This window comes from Colias croceus, chromosome 7 (assembly GCF_905220415.1).
Source record: "Colias croceus chromosome 7, ilColCroc2.1".
Taxonomy (NCBI): domain Eukaryota; kingdom Metazoa; phylum Arthropoda; class Insecta; order Lepidoptera; family Pieridae; genus Colias; species Colias croceus.
Genome location: NC_059543.1, coordinates 7,339,672 through 7,363,264, shown reverse-complemented (window position 1 = coordinate 7,363,264; position 23,593 = coordinate 7,339,672). Strand labels below are relative to the sequence as shown.

Here is a 23,593-nt window from a genome sequence, read left to right as displayed (position 1 = left end):
ATTAATGACAAGTGGGCAACGACAACCATAAACAAAAAAATATCTATTCACAAAAGCACGAATAGTATTATTGACAGGTTAAGGTGCTCAAATTTAAAATTAAGCTTTCCACACGATACTGTGCTTTAAAATTACGTATTAGGTTCAATAAAATTATATTATCTACTTCCTTGGGATAAAATATTCATGATATTTAAGAATGTACAACGTAGATAATATAATCTTCTAGATTGTGCAGACTAAAAGCTTACCCAGCAATAGCCTCTCTAAGCTCTTTTTGATCAGTGCCCGAAATGGTGTTTCGTCTTTTACCCCGAGGTTTTCTGGTGCGAGTCCGCCGTTTTACTGTGTCCGTCTCACCAGTACTTATTTCTACGTGAAGTGATTTTCGGGAACTACACATTCTATCGAAGAACTTTCCAGACGTATCTATGGCCACTAGTTCGGGAGGGAATCTGGAAGAGAGACAGGTGCAAAAATTATTACAAATGTAGCAAAGCATCCGAAGGGTGAACAGATTGAAAATATGTCTCGCCTTTTGTCTAATAACAACTATTTATGGAAATACAAAGAAGAATATATTATGATAACTCCGATAGTTAAAGTCCAGCTAATATTTTGTATTACTCTATGTAAAAATTTATACGACAAATAATATTTATATTTCTGCTTTATTATATCACAAGATCAGAAACTTGACAGTCAGGCAAACTTTAGAGCTTACAAAATTTAAATTTATCAAATAGTTTGATGTTTTCTATGAACGTTCGTTACTCTGAATTTTCACTTACTTAGAAGCAATAACGCGCAGTTGTTCTTCAGGGCTCGGCAACCTGTGGTCTATCGGCTCTTCGTCCCCAGAGCCACACTCGGAAAGCTCATCCGGGGTCAACGTGACGCTGCTCACGATCCTCATGGACGAATCCGGCAGCGCTGTGACGTCGCCCACCGCTTCCCGTGACGTCCATTTCCGAAGGTGCTCTACAACTGACGGCTGCGGAATTGGATTCGTTATTATAGTGGTATAAAAATTAAGTATAATAACGGCTTTTTCTTTTCTTTTTTTGAACTATTTATTCTTTATGACGATTATTACAGCCGAAATCGTAATCGGCTGTATATAAATTAAACGAAAATGAATCTAAATTGTTTATTTGAAACAATATAACGTAGTGTACATAAACTTAATTAACGATGACATTAATAAAAGCGTAAGTTAGCTGCGAGCCCAGGTGCCAACGTCCACTCCATACATTAAATAAGTTTCGTTTCGTTTGTTATACGACTGTGTATTTGGTTAATTATTTCCTTTTCTGTTATTTCCAACAACAATAATTATACAAATTTATAAATAGCCTTGCGAAAATCTAAATCTAAATCTAAATTTTTAGCAATATTATATCCATAAAAAAATTAGATAAAGGTATACTTACAATACGAGTTTCGATTTCATCAACTTTATGATAGACACGTCTTCTTTTTGTACTCAGTACGGGCGTACACAGTAAGAAAGGTGAATACTGCGAATCTTTCCTGAGTTGATCAAGAATCGACGCCGAAAGGCGGTCGGTAGTTGCCTTTTCGTACAACTTGCGTAAGCTTGCAGGCCTGGAATTTTGTATAACGTACATATTGTTATGAGATTCTTCGGTGCTAAGAGTTTTATAGATTCTAAAACAGTAAAACACCGGGGAAATCAGGTTATCAAAACTCGTTACTCTATGTAGGTAAAGCAATTTACAATGTACCACAATGTGACTTATAGCTCTAGCGTTCGCTGGGCGATCAAATGAGTTCCGGGTGTTGTTCGAAACAAATATGAGCAATTTGAATTTTTAAAGTTTCTATCAAACCATAGTGAAATCATGAAATTACATATTACATTTTTTTCATCAATCATCAACAACGATTAAAAAAAATCACCAACACAAATATTCGCGATCTATCTTATTAAAGAATTAATTATTTACCTCGTATCCGGTGTAAAAAGCTCTTTCTTGAGAGGGTTAGTAGCCGTGTAGTGGACTTTGCGTAACGCAAAGTCAGACAGGCTTCCCTCCGCTGAAACAAGAGATAAAACTTTAACATCCATGTGAGGTGTATCGACGTTTTATATTGATGTTGTGTACGTCTACAGAGCTGTAGAGTGGTATTTTGTATTCATTAGGGCATCTAGTAGTTCTCTAAGGTGTTATGTAAGCTATTTCTAGTGAGATGTTACAAAAAAGGTACTATATGGAAGTTTTCGGTGCCTTAAGACGAACGTGATCGAAGTTCCACTTCGGTCCGTTTCGTGACTGAATGTATTTCGAATTCCGAATGACGAACACAAATTACAGGTTCAATTTGCTATTATTAGGATGGAGATGGACGGTCTCGAGAATACACTATATCTTGGGATAATTAGCACGTAATCTTACTTATATTACAATGTCGTCACGCAATAACATTGTAAAATGTTTTTGATTATGTCATAATAATAAGGAGTAGATATAGAGATACAGAAGCGGTAATTTCTAATGATTAAGTAAACAAGTCTACAAATATGAAAAAGCAGTTATAAAATTCAATAAAATGCTAGTATTTGAGACTGGTATAGCGAGCACTGCAGTACGGTCGACATTCCAAAGCAGTCGTAGAGAAGCGCATAAATTTAAAGCGCGACGTAGTATTTGTGTCGTCCAACTTAGACCAGACTATTAGATTCCGATTGCAGTTGGAGAGAATACTTACTAATACATATTTATCTTTACTCGAATCATACGGAAGCGGCAACGAATTGACTATAAACACGAATTCATTGATACTTCAGGTATTATATACTTATTGACGAAAGCCTCTTAATCGTAAAGTCGGAGTTATTAACTTCTATAATATATAGGATAGTAATCAAAATTATGCATACATAAAGAAACTTCAACTGTTTGTAAAAACTAAGAATGCAAAAGAAATAAACAATCGACCGCATGAAATACCATCAACTGCATTTCCTGAGCTATAACCATCCTGAATATTGTTTAGTTGAAAACAAGGCATAATAAAATTGATTATTGAATTCCCGTCAGCATGCGAGAGGGGACCGGCCGCGGAAACTAGTTCTATATAAAACAGATAGGTAGTAAGATTGAATAGTATTGGATCGCAATAAGAAATAAGTGAGCCAAAGGTATTGTGAAGCGGCCTTGGCCATCGCCGGATCAGAAATCAAGACGACGTGGGAGGCATACCTCCAACACTTTTTATAATGTGATCGCCATTGGTACCCATTGACTTGTGGTTATCAATTAATTTATTATTCAACTGATAGCGAAGATTACGTATTAAAGAACATTATATGCTTCGATAAAACAGATACACATACACTACTATCTATTACTATGCATACTATTGCGGTTCCTATTATTAATTTCTTCCTTGGTGAAAGCCCAAGTCTGGAAAAAATACATATTCTTAAAACGTTATAAACGTTATAATATTCTTTAAAACGTGTAGGTACATATATGGTTTATAAGTTACGATGTTGTAAATCAATATAATAGGATAGCTTGGAGAAAGTATCTACTTATGGCAGACATGAAGGTCCTGCCTGGTCACGACTTTGAAAAGACCTTGCAAGGACACCACAATATTATCAGAGAGTAGAACTGCGAAAACTTGTTTGGGATGCACAAGGCAAAGAATGTAGATACATATATAACGTTTCCTGAATTGAATTTCAAATGTTTCTTCAAAATTGTTATCATTTGCATACATTATGACTTAAATAATTCCTACAAGAATGTAAAAACCATACAAGTAATAAGTGGTAACCGCAAGATTGTAGTCAAATTAAAGCTTAACAATCTCGTTGGCTTCTTAGGAAGCATTAAATATTCATGGAGATAGGGTGTCGGCAACTTTTAAATAACAGAAAGAAGCCTTTATACGTACCTACTGGATATTGCATTACATGGATTAGTGAAATCATGTGTGTCGTGTAAAACTTGAAACTGATTACCGTTTGGTCGTGCTGGGCTCAGGTAAAGTTTGTTTTTTGAAAATGTGTTTGGGTGGCCGTAACTAGTAAAAAAATTATTGATGTTTATTCCTTTTTTACTAGTTTACGGACACGCGACGTTTAACCATGACAATTAATTGAAAAATATGTCATAGTGTGGAGTATCTTATAAAAATATTCCTACAGAACTGGAAAAATCCTCTTGCAATAAATGCAACGTATGTGACATTATTGAATGCATGTATATTTATAGTGAGTCATTCGTCTCAGTGATGTGTATTTTAGGATCGTCTGGGAATTGCAGTACTGATGTCTGAAGAATCTTTGAATGGAAATCTTGAGATAATTAAAGATACGGCGTTCGAGTGCTTGATTATTATTATTTGTTATTACCAATTTTGTCAACAGGAAATGTTGTTCATTATGGACGGAACATAAAATCCCGCAATTGCACCAAGTAAGGCAACACAAATTACTAGACATTACACTAAAATCTAAATAGATACGCTAAAATATATAAACTATGGATAACGAGCTATCTATTTTCTACTTATTTTGTCTCCTTATATGAATTCAATAAAAGTGTGCTGTGTGTAGATATGTATTTACAATATCAAAATACAAGTACCTACAACAAAAGGAACTCGTAAGAAACAAAATTTTTTAGAGACTAATAATTTTGTGTTATTGCTCTAACTACATAATATAAACGCAATGCTTCCCGCCCATAACCATACGATTTATAAAAGGAATGATGAGAATTGTCTTTTTCTAAATAGGATAGCGTTAACCGCAGGACGCTGTAGGCTATTGTCAAAAGGGTAGAGCAGCCGGGTTTGTACGATTATGGTCGGTCACATATGTGTGAGAGTTATCACTTGGACATAACCCTGGGATGAAAGGGTCCGACCCGGTAGCTCGGTACCCTATCAATATATTTTACATTTCCCGAAGTCCCTTTTCTTATTGGAAAAGCTTTGAAAAGTAAAGCGTTCCAAATACTGGCTATATTATATATAGTGTTCCTTTAATCTTTAAATCAATTTTTATTTTAATTTTCAGTTTGAAACAATTATTTGGTTAATTCATTTCAATATAACTACAAACTATGGAAGTCAACGTTAGAATAAAATAAAGACAGAGAAGCTTAACATTTAAATTGCATACATTTTAATTGTAATATAACGAGACATGCGTTCATTCATCAATCAACTTAAAGCTATTGTAAGTTGTACACAAGGTTGTACAAAATTTTACGAGCTTAGATAATATTGATTGATATTCATATCGATAGTGACATAGTATGAGCATTATCTGTCGCGTTGTGAAATATGATGACGACCAAATGATATTGAAACTGACTAAGGATTTAAGATACAAAATAGCATAAATGTTTTTTTTTTGTTGCTGTTTGTCTATCATATAAAGTTTATATTGCGTCACGTAGTAGGTTTGCGTTTAATACACTTAAATTGTTTTTTAAATTACTATAGTTAAGAATTAAGATACGACAAGAGTTTAAACCGATGACAAGACAACTAGACGTAATTGCTATTAATAATTATTCCGCACCTTAAAACTTGTTTTACTGGATTGTGTCAACATGGTATCAGCTCTTATCTACGATTATCTAAGCGTGAAATAATATGGATTACGTTGGTTTTAAGTAAAGAAAACAATGTAAAAAATAGTGCAAGATGTCCTAGATAAGGTTAAGGAAACCGTGTGCTAGTTACGTCTACTATAACCGCTTGTCACAGCACAGTATACTAGGTACTTTCTAACACAGTCACATACGTAAATTAAGGCGCATACATTAATAGTTAACTCGAGTTGTGAAAAGCACTTGCGTTGATAAAGATTATGTATAAACTACATATTAGCGATAACTGCGATAATAGCTTCAAGCGGAAGGTGACGCCAACTTATACTTAACGCAGCGGCAACCATAAAATGAGCCTGGAACCCACGATTTATCCGACAACTTTCCCAATCAAATAAGATTAATACACTTAAAGATAGTAATCTTAATTGCTCGTAATGCTAACATTTTCTGATGTTTGCATGAGTTTATACTGCGCGGTGTTCGATACAAATATATGTTTTAATTATTGGATGCGAAGTGTTGGTGCTGTAAAATATAGGGAATAAGCGGGCAGCAGAGCTCGTTTAAAAAATTTACGATGTAGCTGCGCAAAAAGATGCGATCCTAAAGTGGCTTTGAGCAAAGTAATTATTATCTAAAGCAGTAAAGCTTGAATGAATTTAACATTGGTTGCCTCTATTTGTATTGTTTGCTTTCTTACAGTCTTTAACATAGAAAACTTGTTGAATGGCACTTCCAGCATATAAAAGTCTGATAATCACTGCACATTTATTTTTGAAAAAATAGCTTTACTTACTCAACATTTGGATTCGTATTTTTTGTAGTGAATGCGAATATTAATATAATAACATAAAGTATGCGGATTAAAATAAAGCACACAGCGTAACACAAAGTAGCAAAACGCAGAGCGCATATTGTGCCAGTTCGTTGACCAGTAGAGTCAAGGCAATAACGATTAGCCACTTCTTACGGCCTCATTCAAAAGGCGTGGCAAAAAGTTGAATCGAGAAAATTGTCCGTATCAAACGTCGCATAGGCCCATTTAAGGATCATAGCAGGAAGCTCTCAGGTTCTAGTTCACTCCAGGTCGTCTCACAGTAAAAATTCAAAGAAAAACTAAATGGCCTCTAATTAACTGGACTTTCGTATAAGGGATGCTGGATTGTAGTTAGAACGCCTTGTACGTGAACCTATCAGAAAATCCGCTATGTGTTCATTATAACTGTAATAAAAGGATAAAATGTTTGTAGCCACGGCAATATTTACCCGCTAACGATAACATTGTATAGCCCGCATCACATAAAACTGACGATGGTATGACAACCATAACTTGTGCAAAACAAAGGGGCATGGCCGGAACGACTCGCAAATTTTATTTGCGGTTTATACACAATACCGCTGCCACTTATATTATTTTCTAAATATTGGATACGAATAATAACATCGTTTTGTTTGTGCTGTAACAAAAAATAGTCAAATATTTCTTATACTTAGATGATAAATTGTTTTGATAATCAAATATAAATAGAGACGCTTCGTGTCTCAAACTTGCAAAGCTATTGTAGATTCAATCGTATTGAATTTGGGAGCGACTAGCGATATCCACCTATTTATGAGAAAAAAGAAATTCAAATCTATAAGTTATTTTTAAACGTTTTTTGAATAAAGAAAAATATAGAAGTGCAATGTCAAAACCACAAAACCTATGTTCGAGTAATAAAATGTATTTCCATCATAACAATCATTCGAATCCATTTAGTTGCATCGTTACCGTTTATTACGAAGTATAAAGTCATCCTTTTTTCAATGACATGATCGTCGTTCATCATAGTATGCAGAAATGTTTAATTGTATGTACTTTCGTTTAATATTTCTTACTATCCCTATAATTTGTTACAAATAATGGGCATATACTATAATTTAAACACCTTGACAGCGGCAGGTGCAAGTTTAATATACGCTCAATATCAATATGTGTTTATTTTTGTATTATAAGGAGAATATTAATGGGTTTTATTGTTAAACTCGGAAAGGCCCTTTCTTAATGACGTTAACTACATTGCTTGCCTGCTATAAAGAATGCGAAAATAATTAAGTACAATAATTATATTATAATGATGAGAAATGTTTTCAGCATTTCAGAATAAATCTATTATTCTTCCTATGAAAGATTCATATTGTTGGTTTTTCCAATTTCATGTTTATTAGAATTTAGATTACATCTGAACCGTAAAATAGCTTTTGATAGATAATTGAAACACAATTGAAAAAGCACAGGTTGGGATTCTCCTAACAGTAAATACGACTATTTCCACCTTATTTAATTGTTGGTATTTCACAGTTTCAGAAGCGTTTCGTTGTCGATTTTATCGGCCCGTTAGGGTCCAATTATAAATTTAAGACAGGCACACAATGGACAGGCGTGGTTCTCACTGCAATTCATTTTTCCAGATAATTGCTATACTCACCATCGACTTACTTTTATTTATTTAAATACCGTCAATTTACTTGTCAACGCTTACAGTAATAAAAAATGTGTAACCTTATAGTGACTACAATTATTGCTGCAGGTGCAATGGGATAATTAAACATTGTAAAGGTTGTATGTTATATTCAATACAATGGCTATATACATATATATATTTTAAAAGTGAAGAACATATAAAAATAAATTTTAATTTAACTGAATAACAAAGTATAAAATAAACCATTATGCGCATGTGTTACAAGTTATGAAAAGTAACCCTTTCGTGATGAATTTGCTAACGATCACCACTTTAAATTATTGATCCATTTATATTCGACATCGGATGCCATCGCAATTGCTAACGCTGTCACGCAAGCACACTCTTTCAAAATACCAATTAACTTTGAATGATGCTTTTACAAACGCCGATTCGGAATATTTGTATAAAATATGCGTTCAGAAATACGACGCCGATGACCAGGCAATAAGCTTCCTTAGATATTGGTTGGCATTATCATTTTGATCCCAGCAAATCTCATTTAGTGCTTTATGCAATATGGCTCTTAAGAATATGTATATAGAGTGTATAGTAGAGTGTTAGGACAGCCGGAGGCTTTACGCTACATTGCCTCGCTTGCGGTGCCGGTGTGGTATTGAATGGCCTGTCCTTATTTTACGTTACATTCACGTCAACGTGAACATCAATGAAATGCGTTCTATTGCGTATTTTCAATTATCCACGCCGCCACGGAAAAGCTTTGTCAATCGAGCTCATATAAAAAGAACATAAACTGATCTGACTTCTTTTACAGAATTAATGCTGGGGAATTATTTTCTTTCTTAAATTATTTTGAAGACTAAATTATTCAGAATAATCGAAGCCGGAAGCACTTAAAGGTAGTTTTAAATTCAGTCAGTTTTCCGTTTGGATCATCTCTCAATCTAAGTCATCATAATATTCAAATATACCTAATTGAAGAAACACTTGAAAGTACCTCTATAATTCCGTTTGATTGTTTAATGTGTCTTTGAACTAAAGTAAATAAATCATTAGTTTGGCATCCGTTCAGGAAACACGGTACGGTGCGGCAAACCAGCATCCCACGAGGTGTAATGACCTTTGCCACTAGGAAACCTAACTCGAAATTAATACCACCTCTGCTAGTAATAAGTATTAAGTAATACTTTTGACATATTTTTATCTTAACAATATAAATTCCCTAATTTCTATGAAAAGGTCAAAGATTAATAATACGAAAATTTTCAAATGCCCTTAAAGTTTGAGTGATCGTTCAAGAAATTCCTATTAAAATTAACTACCGACAATAACGAAATTTAATGCCCATAATATTCCACATCTACTCCAAGTTTATTCGAATGCTAATTCAGCAATCACGATTTAGATTTTATAGGACGGAAGTTAATATCTCTCTCACGGTTACGTACAGCCACTAAATTCATCAATATGACATATCACATTCAAAATCGACGAGCGCTACGGGGAATTGGCTAAGAATCCCTTGAGGCCGGTGGGGCTGAGACGACGATGTAAATCATTCAATGTTCAACTTGATTGAGGACTGATAAAATTTGAGAAGGATTTTATGGATACGATTTAGATACAACGCCATGAAAACGCCGTGTGTGGTTCGGATGTTCCATTAATTCGAAATTTTATCTAAACATCATACCTAATAAAGTTATATTATTATTATGTAGGTATATTACAAAATAAACATGTAGTTACGTAAATGCATTTTCAAATGTGTCTTATGAACAATCGGTCGAAACAAAAGAAATAGTAGGTATTACAAAACAGTTACGCTTCAAGAACACTGACAAAGACTGCAGTTTATTTATCGCTGTGAGTAAATAGTACGTTAAAAGAAAACCACCAATGCAGTGTTAGCGGTATCCGATGTTTGAGCACGCTCTTTGAAGTGCCGATGTGCGATGTCAGAGCCAAACAATGAGGCTTCATAGACTCAACACCTCAGCTTTTTAACGTCTTCAACGCTGTCTGTTCAGTGTCAGGAAGTGTGAACAAATTGAGACATAGTTTAACGTCACGCCTGTTAATACCATTATATCTACGCTACAGCCTTAAAATAGGACTTAATAAAATTTGGATGGGAAAGTAATGTTAAGGACATAATTATTGTTGTTTATGTTGATTCTTGATTCATCGAAAAATTAAGTTAACATAAAAGAAAGACAACATTTAATACACAAAATGAATGCATCTATATTTTAAGATTGATTTGAAGTACTGTATGATGTATTTGAACCAGATTAACCAGATGATCCTATTGCGCAAATGTAGGTTTGAAATTGAAAACCGTCTGGTTTTCTTTACGCTTAAAACACTGAAATTTACCGTTTTGTGTGCGTATAGTTTGATCGACTGCGATTGACCTAATCATGTCAAAATGGTTTACGTTGTGGGATAATTAAAAAGATTTCTTGTTTAAAAATAGACAGCACGTGCGCAACGAAACTACGTAAATATTATTAAAGCTTTCATTATGGATATTTCGGAAAGCTACCGTTAATAATTTCATAAACATCCCGAAAGTGATGAATCATATACACGCTCACCGTTGTGCGGCGGCTGAGATTTCCTGTGCAATAATATATTACGTTTATTCACAGCTTAGCACTTATACGGTGATTTAATTACCCTTCTCTACATGTTTAAATGAAGGTTAATTAAATTTAATAAACACGTCTCCATATTGGTTGAGAAAGATGCTCAATGTGCTATCCGCCGAGGATGGCGCTATCTAATGATGTCATCGAAATGAAATGTACATTATTGTAATTTATAACCAGCACATTGTTAAATTTGCAACAATCACCGACAAAATACAAGCAGCGGATACGAATCAAGGTTGTTAACCCCCTTCCCGTCACGCTAAGTTCAGATACAATCTGTTGGTCTGGCTGTTCTGTCGCTGGTGCTCTTTGGCGAGCATTATCAATTTTTTATAAATTTCATCTTGAGTATTCCTATTCATAAAGTTATACATTGTTTTCCATATTTCATCCAGTAAGATTTTAATTAATTACCGCCGCGGTAGAGAAAATTAATGACTGTGGAAGACAGATAAAAGAAAAACACGATAGATTTTTTTTGAGAATAAATGCTGTTGTTGGGGGTGTTGTATTAATTAGTACAAGTCAAAAGCATTTGAGAGAACATTTCCACTCACTATTGTTAAGCGTTCAATATCACGTGCCGCATGGGGCTCTGCCAAATGTGATGTTTTGAACGTGCGGCTTGTTGTGATGTTTAGTAATATTGGGCTGTATGTCAAGGCAAATAAATGACTTACCCCATTTCGAGAGCTTTTGCTATAAGAGTTGACTAACAGGGCTTTAGATTGTTATTAGAGGTTTATATTTTTCACTCTTTACTACAATTAATTCACAGATTATTTATTCAAATCATTACTTACTTATTTTTATATACTCGTAGGTACTAATATGTAGTTTTAAACACAACTTATTCAAAGCCGTTGGTTTACCGAGAAAAAAAATGCTCATCCGGCTTTTGATTCCATTCAAGGCTTACCCAGGCTTACGTATGCGGTCATAAAAATATTGTCACGTATCCTCAGCAAAATCTCTAAATATATTTGGTATGACTTCATTACATTTTGCACGAAGTATTCTGCTTTAAGGAAGTAAAGATTACAGTTTAAAGACCACGATTAAAGTAACAAAGTCTCCGACATGTATAGAATCGATCGTGACACGGGATTCAAACCAGCAAGTTTCGGGTATAACGGCGTCTAGACCAATTGATCATGGGCCAAAGTCTGCATTCTTATTTGTCTATAGCAAAATGTTTTAAATACAACGTTAAAGAGCAATTCGTACTCACATCCTAAATTTAGACGCTTTCTATAACAATTATAGAAGCTTTATAATTAAACAATTTTAAAAGGTATCGTCAGTTAGTTGGACAGTTAGAACACATTCTCCATCCACCTGGACAGGTAGGCGTAAAATGTCAATCAGGTAAGAAGCAGAGCTCTTCTGACATTCCTGCGGGCGCACGAATGAAGTACGTTCACTGAGGCTATAATAAATTTTAATTTAACTTGCAAAATAGAGTGAATATACAGACGAGGAAAATACACATCTGGTATCCTTGGTTATATTAATTTGCTTATGAATTATCCGTTAAAATAAAAAGATCTTATTACTATTTATAACCTTGGCGATATAAAATAATTGTATTAAATTGTAAGCACTAACATATTTTATACCTATACTTAGTTTGTTTTGTGTGTGTTCTCTATAACATATTAAAATTAAAACTATTCATAAAGGCTGATCTTTGATTGGTTAACTCTACTTTTAATGAGGACGACATTATACCGTAAACCGGTATCGCTCTTTGTACATCTGAAGCGATTACTCTTAAATTATCTCTAAGGTAAAATCTAAAGTTACGACATTAAAAGGTCGCGGGAAGTCGCTGAAAGTGAACAATATTATGAAACTCAGACTCATTAATATTGATTTACATTACATGTAGAGACTAAATAATACAGTCTAACAGTTTATTTTAGTTCAAGTTCAAGTCCAAGTGCAATTTCAAGATGTAATAATGGTGACGTCTAAATACAAAATTAATTATCTCGTTGGCTTTATTAATCTTATTTTGTTCTATCCACATAAAGTTGATATTGTAAACTCGCGTTTCGTTTTGCGACAATCGCGCAATTTCTCTAAAGTTGGTAGAACTTGAGTAAATTTAATTATTGCAAGTTTGTCTCGTAACGGCGACTTGGCATGGAATACGTAGATTACAATTTGTACTTTGTCTACGGCAAGCTGTGTTGTTCACCTTCGGAACTGTATGATATACCACTCGCTTTTTTGGCATTCATTTACCTACTCGGTGTGTGAAAGATCTTATCTGAGAAGTAATAAATTTTTAGTACGCGATATTAAAGATAATAAGAATAAGTCCTAACTACGTTTTCTTTAAAAAACAGCCGAGAGACCAGCACAAAAGCAGAGTCATAAAAGAAAATTGGATGACGCCAATAATAGTTGAGTGTTTAATAGCAAAACTTTGTGAATAAATTACAGATAAGTAGTTAGAATACATTTTTTCAGAATTTAACTGAAGCATACTTAGTCATTTTTATTCTTCGTTGTATCGATCCACATGGTTAATTGTTTTTATTTTTTATTACGGTTTGTAAGATCCAAGTTTGGCGTATATATCTAATCCTACTTAGTTGCAATACAAACAGAAGACACAAAGACAAAGTGTAGTTCCCTTGCCTTTTGGTGCCTTTTGTGAAACATCCACGTTAATTAATCAAAGCAAATTACGGATTTAAATGGAAACCGTACTGCGTCAGTCGAAATTGCTGAGAACGTAACACATTCACAAACACTAAGTCACCATGAAACAATACCTGGGATTTCTTTTCATCCAGCTATTACTAGTAACATGACTTACCCAATCTACAGCGTTCAAGGAAAAAAAGGCTTTTCCGTGTCAAAAGCCGTTCGAAAGGAAAGTTTCTTTGTTCAGATATGGACGTTTCACAAAAGAACTTCGAAAGTATCCAGCATTTATGATGTTTCAGGAGTTCGAAGGAACGTTGTGCCGTAAATAATTTTCGATTTGGTATTTTCATTTCTATTGATGATCGCAGTTTGCAAAGGGAAAGAGACTAAGACTTTAAACGTTAAACTTGTTAATTAAATTACGATTTGGGAATTCTTGCAATATAATTTATGAGAATGTTTACCAGTCTATTTAAATAAAGAGTTGTTATGATTTAGTAACGGACAGAAGCTTAGGAATAAAAAAATCTCGGTTACTTAAATCTATTATTGGCCAGCAATTAAGCTCTCAATATTTGTATGATACATGCTTTACGATCAACACAAAAAAATAAAAAACTTCCTGCCACCAAAAAAACTATTATAAATTACACTATGTTTTATTGATACAAAATGTGACATTTATTTAATCAAATTCCAATTAATATTAGCATATAAATGGTTTAAGTAGAAAAAACCCAATCTCAATAAGTCAAGGTGAGACCGTGGCTTCTAAGCAAACTCGTTTTGTGCGTTCAATTCAAATGTTTCAAATGGGAAATCATGTTTCTGTGAGAGCAAAATCTAGTTTCGAATTCCTTTAGCTGTTCGCTGGACTAACATAAACCGACAGCTCTAGTACCAAGACTTGTCCGTTCGGGACTCAGGTGTTCTGACGTCACGGAGTACTTAACTCTTGCGGAATTAAAATATTAAATAACTAACTTCACATCAAATAAATTTTATGCGAAGGGCAAAATTATTATTGTTATGAATTACGACTGTAACAAGCTACCTGCTTGCTAGTTGCTACCAATATGAATGTAGTAAAATGTAGGTACTAGCACAATGACCGACGGGATATACGGGACCACCGCCAAAGTAGCCCAAATGAAACATTAAATAAAGTTTGATATCTATACAACTTTATACCATAAAAATGACTACCACTTGAGAAATCAAACGCAATTTATTTGTCCTTCGCGAAATTACATTAAAATAATGATTACTCGTATTCTACCAACAAATGTAGGTACTTTGACGATAATCTAAATAGGATGTTATGCAAGTAACAGTAGATTGTTTCATAAAGAAAGCGGTCAAATGTCAAGGAGATAATTGTTTGTGCAGGAAATTAAAGGCGTTACGTAATTAGGCCAATCTAACTGCATGCCGCGGCCGCTCTCTGCCTATACTTGGAGTTATTAGTCTTCCGATAATGGTTACGTAGGTGCTAGTTTGAGTGCTTTCCACCAACAATTTGCGATGATGTTTAGCGAGGAATATGTTTGTAAATAACCAATAGTATCGCTTCAAGTGCTAAACGCTTCAAACTTAATGAAGCGATATATATGATTGGTTCTTTACAAACACATGCCTCGCTACATATTCTCGCACAATATTGGTGGAAAAGCAACCTTATTCTTCTGGGCACAATTTCAAACGTTGTTGCAGATGTTATAGCAGATAACGTTTATGGTACATATTAAAAAAGTTGTAGCAGTCAAGTTAATTCGTTGGTATACAGGATGTTTCCACATAACGTTGATTGTAAAGGTGAAGTCGTAACATTTAGCGGCCGTAACATCTTGCCTAACAAAGTGCACTTTAGCTTTCCGTTGATAGAACAGTAGATATAAATAGTTACCTTTATGGTAATGAAATTAAATGAACAAAAGCACACACCTGAAAATTTTGTTTATTTATAATTTATGATCCTACTCAGGGATATTTATTGTTTGAATGTACGAATGCTGCACATGGTTTGGAGCGCATAATTTTGACTTTGAAATCAATGGTTTGGGAATAAATAAGTTTATGTACATAATATCAAACTATATACACGAACTGAAAACCCTGTAGATAGATAACTTGATTATGGATCGAGATCAGTGAACATTTTAATTATATCAATAGGTATAAAAATGTGAAAAGCTGCCCAAGTATGTGTCCTCTTTACCTATATATTGTAAATTAAATAGTCTTACGCAAACGTTTTAAAATTTTGTTTTAATTTACATTCGACAAATCTGTAAATATCAATTTTTCATCGTTTTAATGTTTTTGACAGCCCTAATTGTACCTTCACCTAAATGATGAGCCATTACATGCAATTTACAAAATTGATCACCCATTATAAATAGGTGGCGTAAAAAAAGGATAAATAAGGGACTTATTTAGCTAATGCAAAATGATGTTTAAATAGTGTGGTAGTACAAATAGTAGGTTGGTCACCTGTAAATAAGAATAACTATAGTACGGATTAGTGATTAGTGATTACGCAGAATAATGTCTACCTCTGTACTAGACAGTACCATTATGCCTAGCTGATCGGAAATGTGAATCATGCTCGTGGGAGTCTGAAGTTTATTGTATATTTCATTAATTGCATTTCAAGCCCTACTTGACCACTTACATAATGTACGGCTTCAGTGCCAAATTACTAGAGAGAGAAATGTACAAAAAAATATATACGTACTGTACAAAACTAATCGATATTATGTAGAAGATAGATAACATTATGTAGGAAGAAGATATAATTTCGAAATTAAATTAATAATATTATAATAAGTAAAGAGTTAATTGAAATATGCAAAGTACTCTTCCTGATTATTCAGAAAGTTACTACCTACATAATGTAATTTACTGTCGCAATACAAATCGAATGAGATTATACGTGAAGGAATTGCATATTAGCCTAGACTATACTCATAGTTGTGAAATCATTTTATAACTTCCACCTGCAGAACGTGATTTACGTTCACTTCATATATCATAGTAATAATTACTACAGTCAAATATGTACTTCAAATTATACTTGTATCCAAAAATATATTAATTGGTTTGTGTATTGGTTTGTCATGCATCACAGAAACACATTTAAAAATAAGTCAAGTTCATTAATATTATTTTAGATATTCTCTGTAGTATTTGATACGAGAAAGAAGGAATTTCACTTCCTCAATGTAGAGAATTCATCTTTTTGTTTATGCGTTTCACTGATTCGTTTCACAATAAATATTTATGTTTAGATCTCATTGCATTTCATTCAATTTGTTCTAGGTACCTACTTACCTACGTACTTACATAATTTTCTGGTGTTATAACATTTATTACACACGTATAATGTATAGGTACACGTGTCAATTGTACCCGCAAGTTGATTATTTTATTAAACGTAAGTGACTCAATTATATTTTATTTCTGTCCCAGGTAAGAGGATTGTGTACAATTTTGGAGAGACTGCTTTCTCCTTGTACTTTGAAGTACAACTTTTTGTGCGCTATTCAATAAATAATGAGCAACATTGCCAATGTCAAGAATATCATTCCTTAAATTCGTAGTTGTGAAGAATCATATCATTAAAGCAATCTTATTTCGCTTGTACACAATGACCTATTATACTAGTAGACGCGGCATACGCCAATATCATTGCACTAAAAAACAGCGTAATTAATACATACCTACTTACTAACGCATTATCACCAATACAGTTGTTCTCTCTTTCACTCTCACGCACGAGACATAATACATGTCTCACTCATGTACTTCGTAATAACAACTGCCGATTAAAATACAAAAAGAACGTCCAGCCACGACGCTGAATGGTGCGTGACTAAGTGAAACTCGGGCACTTACCTGAGTTTTTTCTTGCCAAAATAGAGAGCGGGTAACGTATCTAGCTCTTTTATATATCATAGCTTGTACATTATAATAAAGTTTTTGCATGCTACAAGTATAATTTAAATCCGGAGCTTACAAATGCGTGACTAACCTCATCCTGTCTTATGCCAAGGCTATTTACAAACAGTATTTGGTGAGGCTCGCAAGGTCATCTCAATGGAGCAGTCGTTCCATAAACCAGATTCGTTTAATAGGTATTCATTATACACGCACACAGCGAACGAATGATAGAATGGAACTCATAATTAAAAATTACTATAATGGTGTTCTGTTATTGGAATAGATGAAAATAATCCCTATTACCAGTAGTACTGTAATCTGATGAATGGCACGAAAATAATTGACGATATGTCGGTGATTACAGAGGTTCCTTAACAATAATGATGTATCGCAGTTCTTCTTTTATATATATATATATATAGGTACTTGTCTTTAACTATAAGTGTGTGTTAAATCATCAGAGAATTAACAACATCAATTAATGTTAGTTGTAAGTTGCGAGTTGCGACAGTGATTTGCAGCAGCTGGTACTTAGGGTTTAAATAGGCTTACATCGGTGACATTTGAAGTCGTGCGAACAATGGTGCGATAACTTATCTTACACTGAAAGATTGTGGCTCGTTAAAGTGGGAGAATTTACGCGTCTTCCTGTTTGAATCATATCCTTAATTTTGGTTTTGGTACATCAGTATAAAGTTATTTCATAAATACAGAGAATGTTCTCATAGCAATTTGCAGGATACGAAGTTACCTAAATTGTTTTCAGAATATAACAGCGTAGCGTGGCTAATAGCAAACTATTAAGTAGATATATTATGTTTGTTATTATGATGGTCCCAACGGCAGGTAATTTACGCTGACGAGAATATTCTCCAGTTTCCCATCTATTAATAATATTATTATTTAATTAAAACAGCGCTTGAAAAGACGCCGCCAATGAGATGCTGTCAACAGACAAAAAAAAAACAACAACAACGACGACGATTATACAAATCAAAAATGTCATAAGAAAAATGCAATTGATGGGAATATGTGACAAAATATGTGACGACACATTTTTATTTACTGATAACAGGAAGTAGTCTTGTGTCGCTCGGTAGTAATGTTGTTCAAAACGCGTAGAACAAAAGGAAACATTAATTTGTAAGATGTTATCTTCGAGTTTAATATCATGATCAAGAACGTGTTCAATATGACCCCCTGCTGAAGTGGTCGGACAGTAATTACAAGTTGAAAGGCTTCATGTTTGCGTGAAATTTTGCACAAAGGCGCTTATAGGAATTAAAAGTCTGAGCTTTACTAGAGCATATATTCATAATTTCATAAAGCATTGTTAGAGGTCTTGTACGATCCTGGTATGTTTTAGATAATTACTGGATAGATTTGAATAGTGTAAATTACAATGGGTTTTACGAACAAATTCGTAAGGGATTTAACATGAGGATATAATTAATCCTTTCCGTCGATAAGAACCTTTTTGGATAAAAGTCATTTGGAATTGGTAGAGGTTATCGATTAATTGAAAGATAAGAATAGTCCTTTTATCGTATGTAGACCTTTAATGACGGACCATTCCAGCAATAATTTCAATTAAATCGTTTAATTTTATGTTGATGATTGTAACATCGACATTTCTGTTTTTATACAATAATGAACTCAATGAATATGCGACTCCTCATTAGATAAAAATAAAAAATAAAGTTTTTAATTGGGAAATCTAACCATGACCTTAAAAAATGACACTAGAACAATAACAGCGAACATAGACAGTTTATCAGTTCATTCACATCTCCAATCCATACTAATATTATAAATGCGAAAGTAACTCTGTCTGTCTGTCTGTTACTCAATCACGCCTTAACTACTGAACCAATTTGCATGAAATTTGGTATAGGGATATTTTGATACCCGAGAAAGGTCATAGGCTACTTTTTACCCCGGGACATAGGATAGGTTTTATCCCGGAAATCCCACGGGAACGGGAAATATGCAGGTTTTTCTTTGACTACGCGGGCGATGCCGCGGGTGGAAAGCTAGTACCTACTTAATATTTAAACAGTGGAGCTACGAATGTGCTCCAAACAAAAATAATTAAAGAAAATCTTTATACCTACTATCATTTGTTTCAACTATTTTAATGTTAAAGAGCGTCTGATTAGTTGGCAGCCCTATTGTACCCGGAAACAGGCCCGTCGGCAATTGCGACAAAGGAAGTCTTGCTGGCCGAAACAATTCATTACATCATCAGGGTTTTTTAGTTTAAGTTTTATTAGAGGAACTTTATTAATGTGTTGTGACTATTTGCATGTGGAATTGGTGTAATATAAAACACATTTAGATATCCTATTTGATATTTAGGACGTGTTTAATATATCATTATGTTGCTTTATTATTATATGTGTAGCATTAGAACAATCGTAACGAAACAAAATGTCAAGACATCATTGTAAAATTATGTTCTCTAAATAAACTAGCACAAGTATTTTCAGGTTCAAATCCTTCGATTTTTTACTAATGATTATCGATATAAATAGTTAAGCACACATTTAACGGCCCCTTACGATTTCCTTCTCAAAATAAACGCATGACCGGAGTAGGCGTCGGCGTCATCGGCTAGAATATTAATTGGTGGTGATTACTACCACTTTCGCTGGTAAGCAGTGAACTGGGAGGGAGGTGAGCCGTACTAATGAAGGTATACGTATTCGAGGAGAAAGTGCACAGTAATATGGAAGGGTTTTTATGTGTATTGGCGTTTATATGCTGGAAACTTTTCTTGATGTAATGACTTATGGAACGACATATGGAACGATGGGATATGGAACGTGGTTTAGGTAAAATTAGTTGAAATCATTCAGATCAAATTGAATAGTGTGGAAATAATGTTATCAGTCATATCTACTAAGTAAGAACTTAAGCAGTCATGAATAAACTGATATTCCATCCTACAAAGGTATTTCATCGGAAGTATTCATAAGAAGATTATGAGGTATGATCCCATAAAACAACAACGCTCAGCTCAGTAAATAGTCTAGATTGTGTATGTTTTATCGTGAGAAAGGCATAATATTGCATCGCGAGACCCGCGGGGTTGCTTGTTTATGTGGCATTCGTACACAAACAGACAAACGAACGCTTCCTCCGTGCCCTTTCAGTCACGCCGACACTCGTGACTAAGCTGATGCGCATTGAGATAAGCCTACAATGTTATTATTTATGTGGTGAATATTATTCGGTCATTCGTTAACAAAGTGATGGGATAATATCGTCGGAAACCAATATTTAATACATATTGATCGGCGTTGTTCTCTAGTTTACAGCTCCGTCATCATTAAGCTGACATCGCATTAAGCTCATTAACTTCAAAGCTATGCAGAATACAATGTAATTAAATTTAACATGCATTCGTATTTCGTAATGATTTCTATAGCAAACAATACATCTCAAATGGCACTCAATAATTGAAGTCATATATAAGGGAATCAAATAATCATTTTGGAAGCTTTTTATTCTGACAGGCCAAGGAGCGGCTCGGAGCAATTTGTTTCGCAATAGGGTCGTCGGGCCCCATCAAGGCAAATGAAGGGTCAGCAGATAGACCTTAATTAAACTCGATGAATTCGTTATCTTGTCAAAGTTTGTCCAATACTGACGAAGGTATCAAAAGCTTTATACAAGTCAAAGTTTAGCTATCTTTAAACAAAAGTTATAAATGCAAGAAAACGCTTCGTCAAGTACCTGCTTACAGCTTTAACTTCCTTCCTTAACTGATAACAACTTACAAAACGTCTTCAAATAACAATAGCAGTGGACTGGTACTTACCTGAAATGCAATAAACATAATAAATACATGGTCTATGGAAAACAAAATATACTTAGAGTAGGTAGTAGGTATGTGTTAAAACTAAAAAGTTTTGGATGCTTTTATTGTTTTATGGAATTCAATTAGAAATGCTTTGAATATTGATCCAATGCGTATTATTGATGTAATTAAGTAGTTCGAGATTATTATTGTACCTATTACTTAAGAGATAGTAAGTCTATGTAGATTGTAAACTTCAGCAACACATTAAGAGCACATTTCTAGGTACTTTCACTGCACACAATAGGATCTAAGTTAATTCTAATCACCGATCAAGGGTTCATTGTGGCTATGTCGGCGCTCGCGCATTCTACCGTGAAAATGTAAACTGATCGGAATTGGAATGCAATGATAAGTGAATAGGCTCTAATTAAAACCGAGGGTCGAGATAAATGTATCGTTCACGAGTCACGAGGTAGGGGCTTTCGAATGATAGACAAACAGATGTCCGATCACGTGTCTCCAGCAGATGTTTGCGAATGTTCGCTTACACGGATTTGCATTGTATCAATGAACTTTTTACAGATTATCTAACTGATATCCTGATAAAACACTTTACGTTCAAAATAAATGATAGATAAGTACGTATATATTGTGTTCTATGTTTACATCATGTATTTAACTATCCGAATAAAAATAAGCAATTATTAATTTAAAAGACGTATGACACTATCTATTTTAACACTTTTTTTAATTAATATTTTAAAATGTAAAGTTTGAATCACATTAGAAACAACGCACAAACATAATGGAAAAGCCCTGCCAGAACATCTGGCACTTGTCACGTGTATATTTCGTTTTGATAAGCGTGACAATGTGCACATCGGCTAATGCACCGCCCCACACATTACATAGCAGACCATTAAACTGAGATTACATAATGCAATGACTAATTTCACATTTTCCAATACAGGGGCTGATGAAATGATCATCATAAAATTTGAAACAGGTCTGCGGTCAGCGGCACGTGTTCAAAGTCAATTATTGTAAAGCATAAAAGGATTTAATGGCTATTGTAATCAATTTAGAGTGGTCTTTGGTTTAAGGGACGATAAATTAAATCTTGATGTCATGCGTTAATAAAATGTATCCTTTAAATTGGATTTAAAGCTTAAATCACTTTTACTTTTTCATTTTATTACACTCAATAAAGCTTATTAATATTTCAATTTACATATAAAGAGAGTATATTTAATTTTGTATCATTTCTACAAACAGCAGCGTCGGAAATTTCTCAAAGAGTGTATGATCGTGTAGTGAACAGGAAGCATGAATAATCTATTGACCTATACCAAATGGTCAATGCACGGTATCCATACTTGAAAAATACACTTCACATTTACATTGTTATCTCTGATATAAACGTGATTGTACGTTTTTCTAATAATTTATAAGATTGTGGAAAAAACGTATATATGTGTACAAAAAATATCTCAGAATTAATGTGCATACATAACTACATAAGGAACGATGCAGTAGCCCATGAACGATCAAACTAATATCAAGATCAAAATCGCCCTCCAAACATTACTAATGACATTACCAACGAATTAAACATTTAACTAATTAATTACTAATGTATTTAAAATGGCCTGTTTACAACGCAATTAATTCAGACAGGATTATTTATTTTGAATGTTTTAAAGCGCGTGCTTCTTCCAGCTGTTGTGGCTTGAAGTGAATATAAATGTTCCAGCCGATACGTGTATTATTCATGCAATCATTTTCAATCGGCTATTATTTGCTTTCTAAAGAGTTCCACATTGTCCGCTCGGAGCCATGTGGTGATGAAGCACATCTATTGTGTTCCGATGCAACTGTCTATTTAGTTTTTTATAATGTTATTTATAGCCAGATTACAGCTTGTGCATTATTATCTCCTAAAGCTAACTAATAATAAAATATAGAGATATCAGGTTTGACGTACACTTTAGTTTCAATATTCTTAAACTGTTCAATATATCAAGTATGGGCATACATGAACGGATAATACAGTTCTTATTCAATCCTGTCAGTAAGATAAGAGTACTTATGGCTAAAGTGGCTTCGTAACAATAGTGCAACGAAGCAGTAGATTAAGCTAGATCAGGAGCTTTAGACGTGCTTGCAAGGAAAATCAGGTTTTAAATTTAATCAACCTTTATGAGCTGTTTCTTGCATGACACATTATACCTGTAGACTATAAATGAATCTGATATGGAGTTTATCAACAAACTAAACAATTATTTAGCTTAATCATGACATATATCCACGAAATCGTGCGTCGAAATAGTGTCATTGATATAAAATATATGATAGTGGCGACTAGATTTGGCCTCATAACGATCGATAAATTAGCACAATGACCCAATAATAATCGGTTGACCCAGTGCACGCACTTCTCATTCAAACAGTTTTTATCGA

General features: G+C 33.9%; 1 protein-coding gene across 1 annotated transcript in view; it reads right to left on the bottom strand.

Moving 5' to 3' along the window:
- The window catches only part of LOC123693051, a 56,344-nt gene that overhangs the window by 6,871 nt on the left and 25,880 nt on the right, over positions 1-23,593 (bottom strand). The window contains exons 2-5 of the mRNA XM_045637960.1: positions 1,971-2,061; positions 1,434-1,608; positions 792-994; positions 252-455 (exon numbers count right to left, since the gene is read on the bottom strand). Coding sequence (XP_045493916.1) covers positions 252-455; positions 792-994; positions 1,434-1,608; positions 1,971-2,061 — 673 coding nt within the window. The remainder of the gene's footprint in view (positions 1-251; positions 456-791; positions 995-1,433; positions 1,609-1,970; positions 2,062-23,593) is intronic.